Source organism: Rissa tridactyla, chromosome 1 (assembly GCF_028500815.1).
Source record: "Rissa tridactyla isolate bRisTri1 chromosome 1, bRisTri1.patW.cur.20221130, whole genome shotgun sequence".
Classification (NCBI taxonomy): Eukaryota; Metazoa; Chordata; class Aves; order Charadriiformes; family Laridae; genus Rissa; species Rissa tridactyla.
The window spans coordinates 219156296-219170307 of record NC_071466.1 but is presented as its reverse complement, the minus strand read 5'-3'; the positions used below and the strand labels follow the sequence as shown (position 1 = coordinate 219170307).

The 14012-nt window shown below is 52.2% G+C and overlaps 1 protein-coding gene across 4 annotated transcripts in view; it reads left to right on the top strand.

The window, feature by feature from the left end:
• The window catches only part of SHANK3 (SH3 and multiple ankyrin repeat domains 3), a 383847-nt gene that overhangs the window by 129425 nt on the left and 240410 nt on the right, over positions 1–14012 (top strand). For all 4 annotated transcript variants that reach the window (XM_054200170.1, XM_054200186.1, XM_054200177.1 and 1 more), the window contains one exon: positions 10777–11116. In XM_054200170.1, the coding sequence (XP_054056145.1) occupies positions 10777–11116 (340 nt within the window). The remainder of the gene's footprint in view (positions 1–10776; positions 11117–14012) is intronic.

Genomic DNA, 14012 nt, shown 5'->3' with positions numbered 1-14012 from the left:
TATTCACCATCTGTGAAACATTTTGTGTTTCATAAGGGAAACAGGATGCCATTTCAGATCTTTGGCCATCCACGTTCGCCTGGTCTGAACCTCTTCTGGCTTACTATGCCTTTTTTGAGATGGGGGATTTCTACAGTGGCATAAGGATGTCTGCTTTTCTTTCTGTATTTTTGTAATGGTATCCCGTGTTTGAATGGTGTTTCTAGCCACTACCAAGCTCAGAGAGAACTTCTTCTTGGAGCCGTGCTGTAGAACGGCATAGAGCATCTCAGGTAGATGTGTACGACAAGCAGAAGTAGAGGTTGTGACATTTCTTCTTCCTTTCTAACCTTTCCCCTTGATCCCTTCTCAGAGGAATTTTTGGAAAGTGCTAAATGAAGTAGAAGTTGAAAAACTTGGTGTGGAAGCCATAAATGAGTTCTTGTACAATGGAAAGCTTTATTTCTTTTTGTCTGAGTGTGTCAAATTTCCTGGAATGTGTAAAAAATGTGGATGTTCTTGTTGAACTTATTCTATTTATAAGGATAGTTGGAAATCTGTAAGCTGGCAATGGCAAAGAGATAAGATGGAGAACGATAGCTTTCTATGTGCCCTTCTTTCTTGCCTGCCTTCTACAAAGACTTTTTTTGCTCACTATTGTCAGACGGAATATTAAGCTATGTGAGGCCTTGGTTCCTAGCAGCCAGTCCAGCAGTTCCTAAGAAAGGGTATGGTTCTCTGCCAAAAATGCAGTAAGATGTGGTGGGACAACTGGAACAGCTCTTGGGTCCTGCCAGAAGTGAGACTGCAATTACAGCAGGGTAGAGGTAGGTTTCACACTCTTCTTGGCACAGCAAATTCAGTGGTCCAGGCTGGGGTTGTTCCACAGCAGAAGTCATAGGATGGTCATAGAAGATAGATCTTCTGCAGAGAACCACTCCTCGCTTGGAAGACCGAGCTGAGCAGCAGTTTGGTGGCAGTACTTGTTTGGAAATGGAGTTAAAATCCAGGCTGGCTAAACTCGACTCTTAGGGTTTATTTGTGTGGTGGGCATGAGAACAGCAGCCCCTCGTGCTGTGGTTTCCCCTCTCTGAAGAGAAGGGGGGTGGTGGTGCTCAGACATCTGCACCTCTCTGGGAGGCTTGTTTCTCCGTGGGGAAATGCTGCCGGGTGTTGACCCTTCAAGTTCACCAAAGGCGGGCAAGGGGACCTGTGCGGGATGCTGTGAGCCTGCCCCCAGCGTACTCCTCCTGTCCCCATCTCTCTGAAGGCTCTTCGCCACTCCTTCTGCAGGGGATGCAGTCAGTCCACCGGTGACCGTAGGCCTGCGCATGGGTGACCTCACAGGAGAAATTTATTTTTTTTCATCGTGAATTTGAAAAATTCCTCAAAAAGCTACTGATGGAACAATAAATTTTTGAGACAGGAGTGACCAGTGTTGTCATCTTGTGACGGAAACAGTAATGCTTGCACAAGTCTATGCAAACTTCTGCATAAGAACTCTGTGCCAGTATGCAAATATGACTGTGGCTCTGACTGTCACCTTGGCAAAGCAATAGCTGCCCTTTCTTTATTTTCTTAATATAGAGCAGATTGACCAGCTTCTGAACCATTGCATGGCTTTATTTTGAATGCTTCCTGTTTTTTAACATTATTTTTGGAAATGTGGGCTCAATTGAAATGCATTTTTCCATAATAACCTCATGGATGAACAGAGGTTGATATATCCCGTGGTTATGTTAGCTCTTCTGCTCACTGCATCGGTCTTGGAGCCTGACCTCAGCTGATTTGTGTCAGGACTCGTGGGCTTGTTTCAGTTTCGCTGCTTTTCAAGGAACTGTCCTTAGTTGTACAACCTCTGTTCACGTTCCCAGATGCTTCATCTTGCATCAGGCTGCAAGGGAGCATGTTGAGGTGATCCTGTCGTAACAAATGCCCAAGATTTCATGGTGTTGATGCTCTTTCTTGTATGTTATAGAATCACAGAATGGTTTGGGTTGGAAGGGACCTTAAAGGCCACCCAGTGCCACCCCCTGCCCTGGGCAGGGACACCTCCCACCAGCCCACGTTGCTCCAAGCCCCGTCCAACCTGGCCTTGAACCCCTCCAGGGATGGGGCAGCCACAGCTTCTCTGGGCACCCTGGCCCAGGGGCTCACCTCCCTCACAGCAAAGGATTTCTTCCCAATATCTCATCCCAATCTCCCCTCTTCCAGTGTAAAACCCTTCCCCCTCGTCCCATGGCTCCCCTCCCTGCTCCAGAGTCCCTCCCCAGCTTTCCTGGAGCCCCTTTAGGGAAGGGGCTGGAAGGTCTCCCCGGCGCCTTCTCTTCTCCAGGTTGAAACCCCTCAGCTCATCCCATTCCACCTCCCACCAGCCCAGGTTGCTCCAAGCCCCATCCAACCTGCCCTTGAACCCCTCCAGGGATGGGGCAGCCACAGCTGCTCTGGGCAGCCTGGGCCAGGGGCTCACCCCCTGCATTATAAAAAATTTCTTAGTTATGTCCAATCTAAATTTACCCTCTTTGACCAATGGCATTTGACCAATGCCGTTGCACCGGTCATTGCATCACCTGTGCTTCTGCTGCCAATGATCTATATTTTTGCTAAGTCATTGATAAAGACAAAAATATAAATACTACTGTACCAGGAGCTGACTTCCTGGATAATATTGGAAATATTCCCAACTGCCGTTCTCCATTAACATTCGTTATTGTGTCTGTTAAAATGTGCTCTGGTAACTTGTCCAGTGGTAGCACCTAAGGAGAATATCCCAGGGTCAACTGTTTCACCCAAAGCTTATGATGTCAGCAGTTATTTTTGTCAGTGAGATCTGAGCTCTTAAAGCCATCCTGGCTGATATAAATTAAATTCTCATGCCTTTTTATTAATTGATAAGTGTCCTGTTTCAGTTTTTCCAAGCTTTTCCTAGAAATTAGATGAAGTTCAGCTCTGTACGATTGTTGGAATCATCCCCCTGACCCTTTGAAAGCTGCCTCCCCATCTCTGGAGCTTTTGAAGGAGTGTTACAGATATAGGCCAGTGACTGTGAGCTGTATTGAAAATTCTTTTGAACTTTGCTGCAGAAGCTTTCAACCTGCTAATTTGGATGAACATAACTGAACAAGCGTTGGTTGCTGCCATCCTTGGCGTCGTGGGGGAAGTTTTAAATGCTCCATTTTGGTCTTGGGAGCGTTTTTTTCCCAGTACACATGTATGTATAGGAATTATTTTCAAAGACAGATCAGAAATACTGGGTAGATTTTTCTGATATTCTCTTATCCTCATTGTTAATTCAGTTGCGTGCTGCCTGTAACAGGTCTGAGCAGTTGTTAGGATTTCCTCGGGGGGGGTTAGCAGTGGGCTGATAGCCCAAGCAGGACCCTCGATGTGCTGAATGTAACAAGGCGAAACAGAGGAATGAAAAATGCACCAAACTCTTGCAAGGAAAGATTTCCAGTGGTGAGATGCGTCGGCTGATGGATTTTACCTGAAGAGAAAGGCTGAAAACCACATACCAGAGTACTGCCCACAGGTGAATTGCCAGCACCTTTGAGAATCGCTTGTAGGGGAAAACTAGCAAGTTTAATTAACATATATTTTTAGCAGTTTCAATTTAAGTTTTACAAATGCAGAGTAAAACCTGTTTCCAGCTGTGAAGGGCTGGCACTGAGCAGGATGAGGTGAAGCAGTGAGGAGGGGGTGGCTCTGGGGGACGGTGTCCAGAGGTGCAGCGTCAGGTGTGAAGGTCGGTAGCTGAGAGGCAGATGGAGATGGCTGGAGAAATGGCTGGAGGATGACTTTATTTTTTTTAATTAAAAAATATAATGGGGCTGTAGTTCCCCTCAGCGGACTACTGCTCAGTACCGAGGTAAATTACCAGCTCCCTCATTGGAGCCGAGAGGTTCTGTTTTGCCTCGTCATCTCGTCCTTTTCCTTCAGCTTTCATTCCTAGAAAAAAAAAAACCCTGGAAGGTCTCTGGGAGTAGCCTCTCTCCTGATGGGAGAGGAGCCTGGGCATAATCTGCCTCGTGCGGCGTGGTGCTGCGCGCCTTCCCAGTTTGCTTTGTAATTTTCCACTATTAAAATGTAAATGTGGCCTCTCAGCTTGGAACTACGGAGACATTTGCACTCTGTGTGCTTTTGCTCTTTTACATGAATATTTAACATTCAGCCAGCAAATCTAAATAACCTCCGACTGTTGATTACACTTTCGTTCGTTAGGCTGCAGCTCGGGTTGTCGGAGCGTGGTCCTGCTGCTGCCCAGGTGCCGGCGCAGCGTCGTGGGGCCGGGAACTCCTCGGGGAGCCCCGGCCGTGTCCCACTCCCACCGCAGCGGAGCGGCGAGAGGCGTTTTGCAGGCGAGAGCCGCGCGTTTCCCTTCTGGAGGGCAGGAAGCAAACGCGGGAGCGTCAGATGAACCAGGCTGGCTGGTTGTGCTGCTTCGAGCAGCGCTGTCATGGTAACTGAACTGATTCATTTTGCTGTGAGAAACCCAGTAAACATACTTTGATTAAACTCTTGAGAAGGTATAGAAAAGAATCTTCAAAGCTGATTGTATGAACTGCACAAAGTTGTTTTTTTTTTTTTTATTTTATTGCTCTCGCTTCCCTCCCTTCCCCACTGGGGACAGTGGATCTGGGGGATGGGGAGAGGAAGCCTCGGTCAGAAGCGGCGATGTGGCAGCAGCCTGGAACTCTCCTGTTTCTGGCACTGGTGGCCGGAGTCCGGGCTCAGCGGTTTATGTTATTACAAGTTTCAGGCAGGTTGAGGCACAGGGAGAAGCCGGCCGTGTCTCGGGACGTGTATGGTGGTTCGGAGCATCACGGCACGCCAGAGCACCTCTGAGCCTCCTGGCGAGGACCTCACCTGCCAACCGAGGAGATCGGCTCCTCCCCGTGTAAATTGGTGTTATGAGTAAACCGCCTGTACAAAACCCGAGTCTCTGTGCTGAGGTTTGGCCCATCAGACTTCACGTCACATCACATTGCACTTCTGGCCTTGGGAAGCTGTTGGGTGAGACACATCTCGTGTCCTGCGGCAGATCCCCAGCCTGCCGGGAGCCCTCTCCAGCCCTCCCTTACGGCTGCCTTCTCTCTGCCGAGGAGCGTGATTTCAGTCCTTCGTACTGCGGTGACAGTGGCCGGCAGGGGATGGGGCAGGGTCCCATCTCGGTGACCAGCTGGGGCTCGCGCAGAGGGTGCAACAGGGAGAGCAGCATGAGGGAAACCTTGCTCAACGTCCCTCTGAACGAAAGAAGACTAAGCTCTCTGTAAAGCTGAGGGTGACCTGATTTTTGGCTGAATGAAGCCACTCTGCTGCGCTGGAGGGGGCTGGTCCTCGGAGTTAGAGCCAGCGGAGCAGGCGGGACCGCAGCATCCTCGCTGAGCGCCGGCCGTCCTGCAGGAGAGCGCGGCAGAGGGAGGCTCCTCCTGCCTTCTGGAGACGTTACGTGGTGCTGGGATTGCTGCACGGTCTGGAGACCGTGTATGCTGCAGGATGTAGCTGCACAGATGTAATTGGGCTGTGGTGAGCATGTGGTGGGTCTGTGCGTTGGCTCTGTTAGGGAGCCAGGGGCTCTGAAGCATGCTGCTCAAAACAAAGTTACGGTTAATTCAGCGCTTCCAGTGTTCTTGTCTTTCACCCCTCTCCCTCAGAACAGCAGAGGGTTTCCCCAAGACTCTTGCTTTTGAACACATGGTGCTCCCCCAGGAGAGGAGTAAGCAGCAAACCACGCGTTAGGGTTGTTGGTCCCTTGCTTACCTCTCCTCGGAGAGGCCAATTTAAGAACAGAAGGAGAGGATGCCTAGAGGGCTGCAGCACCGAGCCAGGCTCTGCTGTCAGTGCAGACTGCGGTCGTCCTTTGCCCGCATCGCTGCCCCGTGTACGGGGTGGCCTCAGTTTTCTGTCTGCTGAAGCCCCGATGTGTTCCTGGTGCCTTTGCTGCTCTTGTGACCGTGCCAAATGCTGGTCTCCTGCTGGACTTTCTCATGCAAATAAGTGCACCCACAGCACCATTCGACATCAAACTGCCTCCACCGGTTCCTCTTTTGCTTCAGGATCTGCTTTACGGACTTGCCCCAGCCCACATCCCACGCAAAGTGGGTATCTCTCCTGTCCTTTTTGCCATCTGGCTGTGGCACAGACAGTCTTCTCTCCTGCATTTCTGCCACATGCAACAGATTTTGTCTCCGTTGCTGTCTCTACCTCGTTGTGTGTCACAGCCAAGAACATGGTCGAATCTCTCTGAATATATCTAATTTCTGTCCAGAAAGACCCAGGCTTTTGCTGTTACCTGCAGAGCTTCCAGACTGGCTGGACACAAGTCTGTGCTTAGATGAGGGCATTGGAAAAGCTCTGGAGCATCTGGGGAGAGAAGTCCTGCATTGCTCACAGGAGGTAGCTGCGTTCCTCTGATCGCCCTCCTCCTGTGAAGCTGCCTGGATGTGTGCTCATCGGCGTTCTCAGTGAAAGCCAGGCTTTTCCAGGAATGTACTCCCATTCTAGTTCTCTAACCTCTGTGCAGAAACATCTCATCTCGGTCCAGTTGCCTTCTCGGCTGCACAGGAGCCCTGGAATGGGCCCCGAGGCACCCAGGTGCCAGAAGCAAAGCACTGCGTTGGGGCAGGTGAGGTTTCCATTGCCCGCGCCTCTGCTTGGAGGCTCCTGAGGGCTCTGCTGAGTCCCCCTGAGCTCTTGTCTATGTGCCAGGGTAGACACCCCAGGTCCTTGGCTGCAGCTGCAGGAGCCATCAGAGCACGCTTGGACACCAGAGAGTCTCGGTAACGCTGTTACCTAACGCTCCGTAATCTAAAGGTAAATCAGCTGAAAGTCTGTGCTCCTGTGATAGTGCTGGAAGCAGGCTTTGCCACTCAGTTTTGGGACTCGTGTGACTCCCTTGCCTGTAAATCCCACTTCGGCAAATGAAATATGCTGTCTGAATCCCACCTCGTGTGCGGTTACTGTGCACTGGGGCTGCATCAGAATTACAAAGGTAATGCAGGTACGTCCTGTCTTTCAAGAGACTGCCTTTGCAGCTGTAATACTGTCTTCCTAGCATGCTTCTGGAATCAAATACTCAGGAAACTTTAGCTTTACAACCTGTTATGAGACCTGGATACCTTCTCGTTTACTCCTGTAAATGCTGTGTTATGTTGTGCTTCAAAGAATCTTACACTTGATGTTATGATAAGGGGATTCATGAGTAGCAGAGTGGTCCTGGGCTGCTTTCTCCAGCCCCTCTGCTCTTCCTTCTGGTGTGAATCTGAGACAGAGGTTATCTTTTTCTTTGTTTTTAACCTGTATGCTATAATTTTGGTGTTGGGAGGGAGCACTTTGAATGTATAAGGTGATGACTGCTCTTGGTAGAGTGTGGAAATGGGTGACCAGGTGATTTATTTGACAGGCTAAATTAAAGCACTTGCCCTGACCTGCGTCAAGAATTATAAAGTACTTTTCCTTTTACCAGTGAGTCCTTGAGCAACCTGTTTGTGGCTCATTGCCCAATAATTGGCGCTTGCTGTGGATGTCTTGCCACGGACCATGCTGATCTTCCCCCTCCTGACCCCGACACCTTCGACGTCTCCCTGGTGTGAAGTCTGCCAGTCACAGCAGGGAGAGCGGGGACTGGGACAGGCTTTCTGCTTTCCAGTTAAGCTCAGACAACCAGGAGCAGAGGAGATCTAGCACAGACCAACAGGACCTCCTGCCTGGCATGCTTCTTTCTTCCCTTGCAAGATAAATATCTGCTTTTCTTTGTTTCTTCTTTTCTTTTTCCCTTTTCTCTTGCCACCTTGGTAAAAGCAGCTCGTCAATAGGATTATTTTAGAGTAAGCTTGCCTATCATCAGTTCAACATACAGTTAGGATTTTTTTCCTAAGCAATTAATATCAAGAAACTAATAATTAATTTATAAAACACACTAAAGCAAGCCCAGGCCAACTCCTGCTGTCTGAAGTTTTTGTTGTTGCCCTCTTGTTTTTTCTATTCTTTCTTTCTTGGTTTGGTGTCAAGACCAATGATGCTGATCCCAGTCGCGCATGGAAGAGCGATGAACGGGACCAGTACCTCGGCACGGGTCTGGCTGTAGTTCTGGTGCTTTGAGTGGCCCTTTTTTGCCTCCTCCTAGTCATGGACGTGCACGGGGTGGTGCAGCCTGAGCAGCTGGTGTGGAGCACGAGTGGCAGTGGTCATCTGCAAAGGGCTGGCTGCTGTCCTGCCTTCTCTGAGAATGGGGGGAGGGATGGTCCAGGCAGATTTTTCTAGATCTTGATTTTTTTCTTGCTGAATATTTCCTGTTTACCAAAATTCTCATAGGGTGTGGATCCAAACTTGGCATTTCTGCAGCTGTGGCGTTGCCTACCGATGGAGCACCGCTGAGACCACCTCTCTGGGGCGTCACTGTTCCCCAGCTTAGGCCTAACAAGCTCAGATTGACTCTGCTCTGGTAGAACGGCACTGAGCTCGTGTCTGGTTATGCTGTGAGCTCACGGCCTTTCTCAGGTGCCAATCATGTCATCTCTTGGTTTCGCCTGTGGTGTTGGTCCCTGGAAGCACACCATGGATGTGTACTCATTTGACCAGCACGTGCCTTGGCCTTCAGTGTGGGAAGGTCTTCAGGCCACTGACTGATGTGTGTTCATCACTAGGCAGCGTTCGGCACTTTCCCTAAAAGTAATTCTGCACTTTTTTCCAAGAACCATGCTTAAAGTTACTGACTTGGCTTGGTTTGAGAACAGCTTTTTGAGATTAGCGAGAAACCTCCTTGTGTTTCCAGTCACTATTTCCAATTTCTAATAATTTTCACATCTGCCAGTTACCCTGACATGCATCCATTTAATATTTGCTTCTCTGACTCTGACTTTTTTAAGTGATGTAGTAAAAAATTAAATGTCTCCTGGAGATCTATCATACACCTGGATGACACATGAACTTGGGTCGGCAGCCAAACCTGTTCAGCATTGCCTGTGGAACGGTTGTAGTTAGCCCTGACTGTGGCTTCTCCATCGTGTTGTGGTGGTAGGACAGCGTCCTACCTGCGTCCTGCCTGCTACAGTCCTGCACTGCATCCACAGCGCGTTTTATGCCAGGGACTGCATCACATCCACAGCCCAGACATTGCTTCTCTCCGTCCGACATCCCTCCTTGCCGTGGCCTCTGGGTGACCATTTTGACCACGTTTTCCTGTCAGGGTGGCCAGGACGTGGGGGGCTGGCAGTGCCGAGGCTGTGGGGAGCTGGGCTGAGCCGCTGCAGGGAGCACGGATGCTGACGGCAGAAATTCCTCCACCGCGTGGTTAAAACTCATCGGAGAGCAAAGGCATTGCATTGCTATGACAACAGGAAGATTTACAGCAGCCTGAAATTCTTGTACTTTGAACCTAAAATATTCCTCAGAAAAATAGTCCAAGTGTGGCTGCGCGGCACAGCTGGGAAGTGCCTTCAGGGTGTTGGGTCAGGGATGACACGGGTCTGAGGCCTCACTCAATGTCGGGCAGGGTCCTGCCTGGACCCCCGGCTGCTCCCGTCCTCCGCAGCTCCTTGGCGGTGGCCATCGGAGCATGTTCAGGGCTCACACACCTTTGTGCACGATGCCATGGGAGGGGTGGCCTTGAAAGGACGAAGCCAGGCGAGTGTTGAATGCAGATGGGGCATGAGGTCACAGAACCACAGGATTGTAGGGGTTAAAAGGGACCTTTAGAGAGCATCTAGTCCAACCCTCCTGCCAAAGCAGGGTCACCCAGACCAGTTGGACAGGAACACGTTCAGGCAGGTTTTGAATATCTCCAGAGAAGGAGACTCCACAGCTTCTCTGGGCAGCCTGGTCCCCTGTTAGCAGGATCACAGCGCTTCTGAGCGCGCCTCTGAGCAGGAGCGCGGGAGACCTCTGCGTGCTTTACCTGTCCCCTTGCTTTTGACACTACGTTTGCACCAGAAATGGGCTGGGTGTTGTCACCTCTGGATTCCCGGCTGCATGTTGCCACACATGTTGGACAAACTTAAAGCATGTTAAGTTTCAGGATGGAAATGGATTCATTAAAGAAAATTCAGGAAAATATGTCTTTCCTGACCTGTGGTCTGCAGTGCTGTGGCTCCGCAGCAGAGCCCTCTTCCCCTGCGGCCGCATCGGGTTCCCCATTTCCATTCCTTCTCCCTCTGCAGAGCTGCAGGCAGAGGCAGGAGTCTGCTTCTTCGGGTGGCTGCGTGAGGTCCGTTTCTTCTGCGCGCTCCCGAGGGTTGGGTGGGGGCCAGGTAGGGCAGGGAGTAGCTGGTATTTTGTTCCATGTCCTGCCTTTTCTAGGCTTGCAGTTGGCACATGCCTGAAGCTCTAGAGTTAGACCTTCCCTGTCTCCGAAACAGAAGAGTAAGCGGTGGCCGGGGTTACTGCCAGTGTCAATGTCCCCCTCCGAGCCGGGGTGGCAGCTGGAGATGGGCTGGCAGGGGTCCCGCTGGTGTCCCCGCACACCTCCCCGGGTGCCCTTGCTGGCACTGCCTCCCCCTCTGCCAGCGCTCCTCGATGCTTCACGAGATGCCACCTCTGAGTCCTCTCCTCGCCAGGGTGCCGCGGTCAGGCTCGGCTGCCCCATGTGCTCCGGGGCGGTTTCCCCTGGATGGTGCAGGGAGTGGAGCTGGAAGCAGGCGGAGCTGCCGTCTCCTCTGCCCTGGCTGGTCCTGCCCTCCCGGCCCAGCTCCATGCGCTTTCCTGGCCCTCCTGCCTTGCTGCCATCTTCCCGCCTGAGCCAACACTGGTTTTGCGCCATGTGCCCAGTAGCTAATGCTGCTTTCCCTGGCTCTTTTGCAGTGCCTTTTAGAGAAACACCGAGCTACACAAAGCGGAGACGGATCCTGGGCGCCGGCGGCCTCTCGTCCCCGCGCATGCTGCAGCGCTCGGCCAGCGACAACAACCTGAAGGCGGAGAGCCGGGCCTCCTACTCGCCGGTGCCCTCGCTCCGCAGCCTGCCCCCACAGCTGCTGGCGCAGATGCAGGAGGCGGCGGCGGGGGCCGGGGCGGGGGACGGCAGCCTGGCCAGCTCCGGCAGCGCCCGCAGCGCCCACAGCCGCTCCCCGTCCCTGCAGCGGGTGCAGGAGGAGAAGGAGGCCGACCTGCCCACGCTCCGGAGGAGCAGCCGCGGCAAGGCCAGGTAAGGGGATGGGGGAGGCAGGTGGAGCCCAGCGGGACCTTGGGCGGCGGGTGGGGAGCAGGACAGAGAGTGGAGCCCAATGCGGCCGTGTGTCTCCATGTCCGGGGCCCGGAGCAAGCGCCAGGGGGTTTTCTCCTCAGTCTTCTCCCCCTCGGTCTAATCTTGTGTCCCCTTCAGCCCTCGGTCTAATCTCACATCTCAGAAAAATGGTAAGTACATCAATGCCGCGTTGCACTTGTCGTTGCTATGACAATGAATGCATCTTGAAAACTAATACTTCGAGGTGGTACATTGCAGATAAGCCAACACCTAATGTGACCCGACCGCCCTGCGGTTATGGCGGTTACTGGTACTCTGCCTGTGGGCCTGGGCAATGGCACGGCTCTGCCCCGGGGACGGGAGCAGCTGATGGATGCCCTCGCCCGACCTGCTGAGCGACACCAGGAGTTCTTCCTTGCACGTTGGGTGGCTTCGGTGGCCCGTAGGCATGGGAGCGACGTGGCCCTCCTGCTCTGCCACTGCTCCCCGCCACTTGCTGGCCATGTGCAACGGGAACGTGGGCTCTGACGCTGCTCGCCGCAGCCCGTGTCTGCCTTCGGCTGGAAGCCAGGCACAGGGGCACCCGTTCCCATCCGGGAGGATGCGGCTGCTCGCTTTGGACGGCAGAGGTGCTGCTGGGGAGCCTTCGTGGCCGAGGGTCCCTTGGGTGACCACTGGGGTCAGGCTTTGCTTTCGGAAGCCCTCTGTTAGGGGAGAGGCGAGAGCGACCACGGCCATGGCTGATGTAAAGGAGCGGTCTAAAGCAGCTGATGTAAAACTGCGTCTGCTCAGAAAGGGATGACGAGAAACTCTGATACCGTGAGGCCAGAGCAGGAGTGTGAGGAGTGGGTACCAGGTTTGGGTTATAGCTGTGTTGACTAATGGCCAAGAAATGGATTTGAGCGTTGAAGAACCAGTCTGCAGATGGTATTTACATTAACTCCGTAGCAGAAACAGCTCTGAGGCCCTTTGAGGTAATCTAAAGAATTTGGGGAAAAAGAAACATGTCAGTGAATAAAAAATAATGAAAATAAATGTAAAATAGCTACTAGAGGGAAAAAAATTGCATCACTCACGTGTCTGCTGGGATTCTTAATTAATAGTTTAACTCAGGACAAGTTGCAAGATGTTTTCTAAACAGCTCAGTGGAGGCCTCCGCTCAGCGTGCAACTTCAGTACAAAATGCAGCAGTATCAGATGACTTAGCAGTGTGGTGGATGGCAATATGGAAAACAGGCTAATGCCTTGGTCGCGTCAATGATGGCACCCGGGGGGGGCCGCATCCCTGGCTGGGCACTACCAGTCAGCAAGAAGAGCGTGAGTTAAAGGGTTTCGGAGATGCAGTGAAAATGATCAGGAAAGAGAAAAAAAATATCTCTGCTTTGAAGAGAGATTTAGAAGAGCAGCATTGTTACCTTAGAAACGAGATGAATAGGAGGAAATAAGTTCAAAATATTGAAAATACTGAATGGTTTATCAGAGGGAAATGGGGAACCTCTGCCTGTCTCATGGCAGAAGGAGAAAGGCGCGTGCCGTGAAATTAATGGCAAACACGCTCAAAAGCAGTACGAAACAGTGGTTTTTACCCACCCTACAATTATCTGGGGAACTCGCTGCCGTGGGACTTGCTGAAGCCAGAAGCACAGTATGATTATAAAAGCATTAGAACATTGGTGTGGGCTTTTATAATCAATAAGCTTTTGGAATAATTCTCAAAAATACCTGGAGCAGCTGATGGCAAGGTGGGAGGCAGCAGCTGGGGCAGATCCTGGCGAGGGGAGAGCGGGAGCATGGCTGGGCACGGGGGTGCCAGGGGTTTGGGGGTCTGCCGAGGGCAGCAGCATGAGGGAGCTTCCAAAAGCAGGTCTGTAGTGCTGCTGGAGGAGCCGGTGGCCAGTGGCTAGTGTGCTGTGCTGCCGGCTCCAACCCGGCTAGCTGCTGGCCCGTTTGCCGGCCCCCCATCGCCTGTGTGCTCCCTGCGGAGCGCGGGAGGGTAGGATGCTGTGGCCGGCTCCAGGCTCTGCTCGGTGCCCAGACCTCCAAAGTACCTGCTGAGCCTTTGCGCCTGGGTTGCCCGGCTCCGTGCTGAAGCCAGGGGGAAGGCTGCTGCCGGGCCATCCGTCGCAGCTCCGCGAGTACCCAGAAAGGGCAGAGGAAGGCAGCTGCCCCTTCATGCTGCTGCCAAGCGCTGCTAGAGCATCTGCCCCGCTTTCTTCTGTCTCCTGCTTGTGCAGACTTTTAAAGGGTTGCTGGAGATGACTTGGTTATTCCTGGCCACATGCATTTTATAAAATGCATATAAAAATGCATTTTACTCCATTGTTTTCAGATATTTGTATATTTTTGCAGGGATAGGAGGATTATGAAAGTCATTACGCTGGGTTTGGGGCAAGTGACAGTCACATTCATGCAACCTGCATGTTCAATGCCTGGTACGCGCTGGCAAGTTCAGAGCTGTTGGGGCCGCACAGAGGAGGTCTTAGTGACATGAGAAGAACAGAGGTGACAAGTCAGAGGGGAGGAAGAGCAAAGGCTGTTGATGAGGCAGCGGGGTTTAAGCCTGACAGCCGCTGTCCCATGTCACCTCGCATCACTTGTGTGGTGGGCAGGGGTCGGCTCCCCGGGCTGTGAGGGGGGCAGTGCCAAGGGGACGTTCGGGTGTAGGGCTGGCCGTCGCTGTCAGTCGCGTGGTGCCGGGTGGGTGCTGCTCTCCAAGTCGCACGGGCTGATACTCTTTTAAATTACACGGATGTGTGCACGCACCGGTGCTGTTCAGCGTGGAGCTGCATGCTAGCAAGTGCTTAGAGCAGCTAATTAATAGTGGTATTTTGTTTGACCCAGTATTTCTTTCACTTGC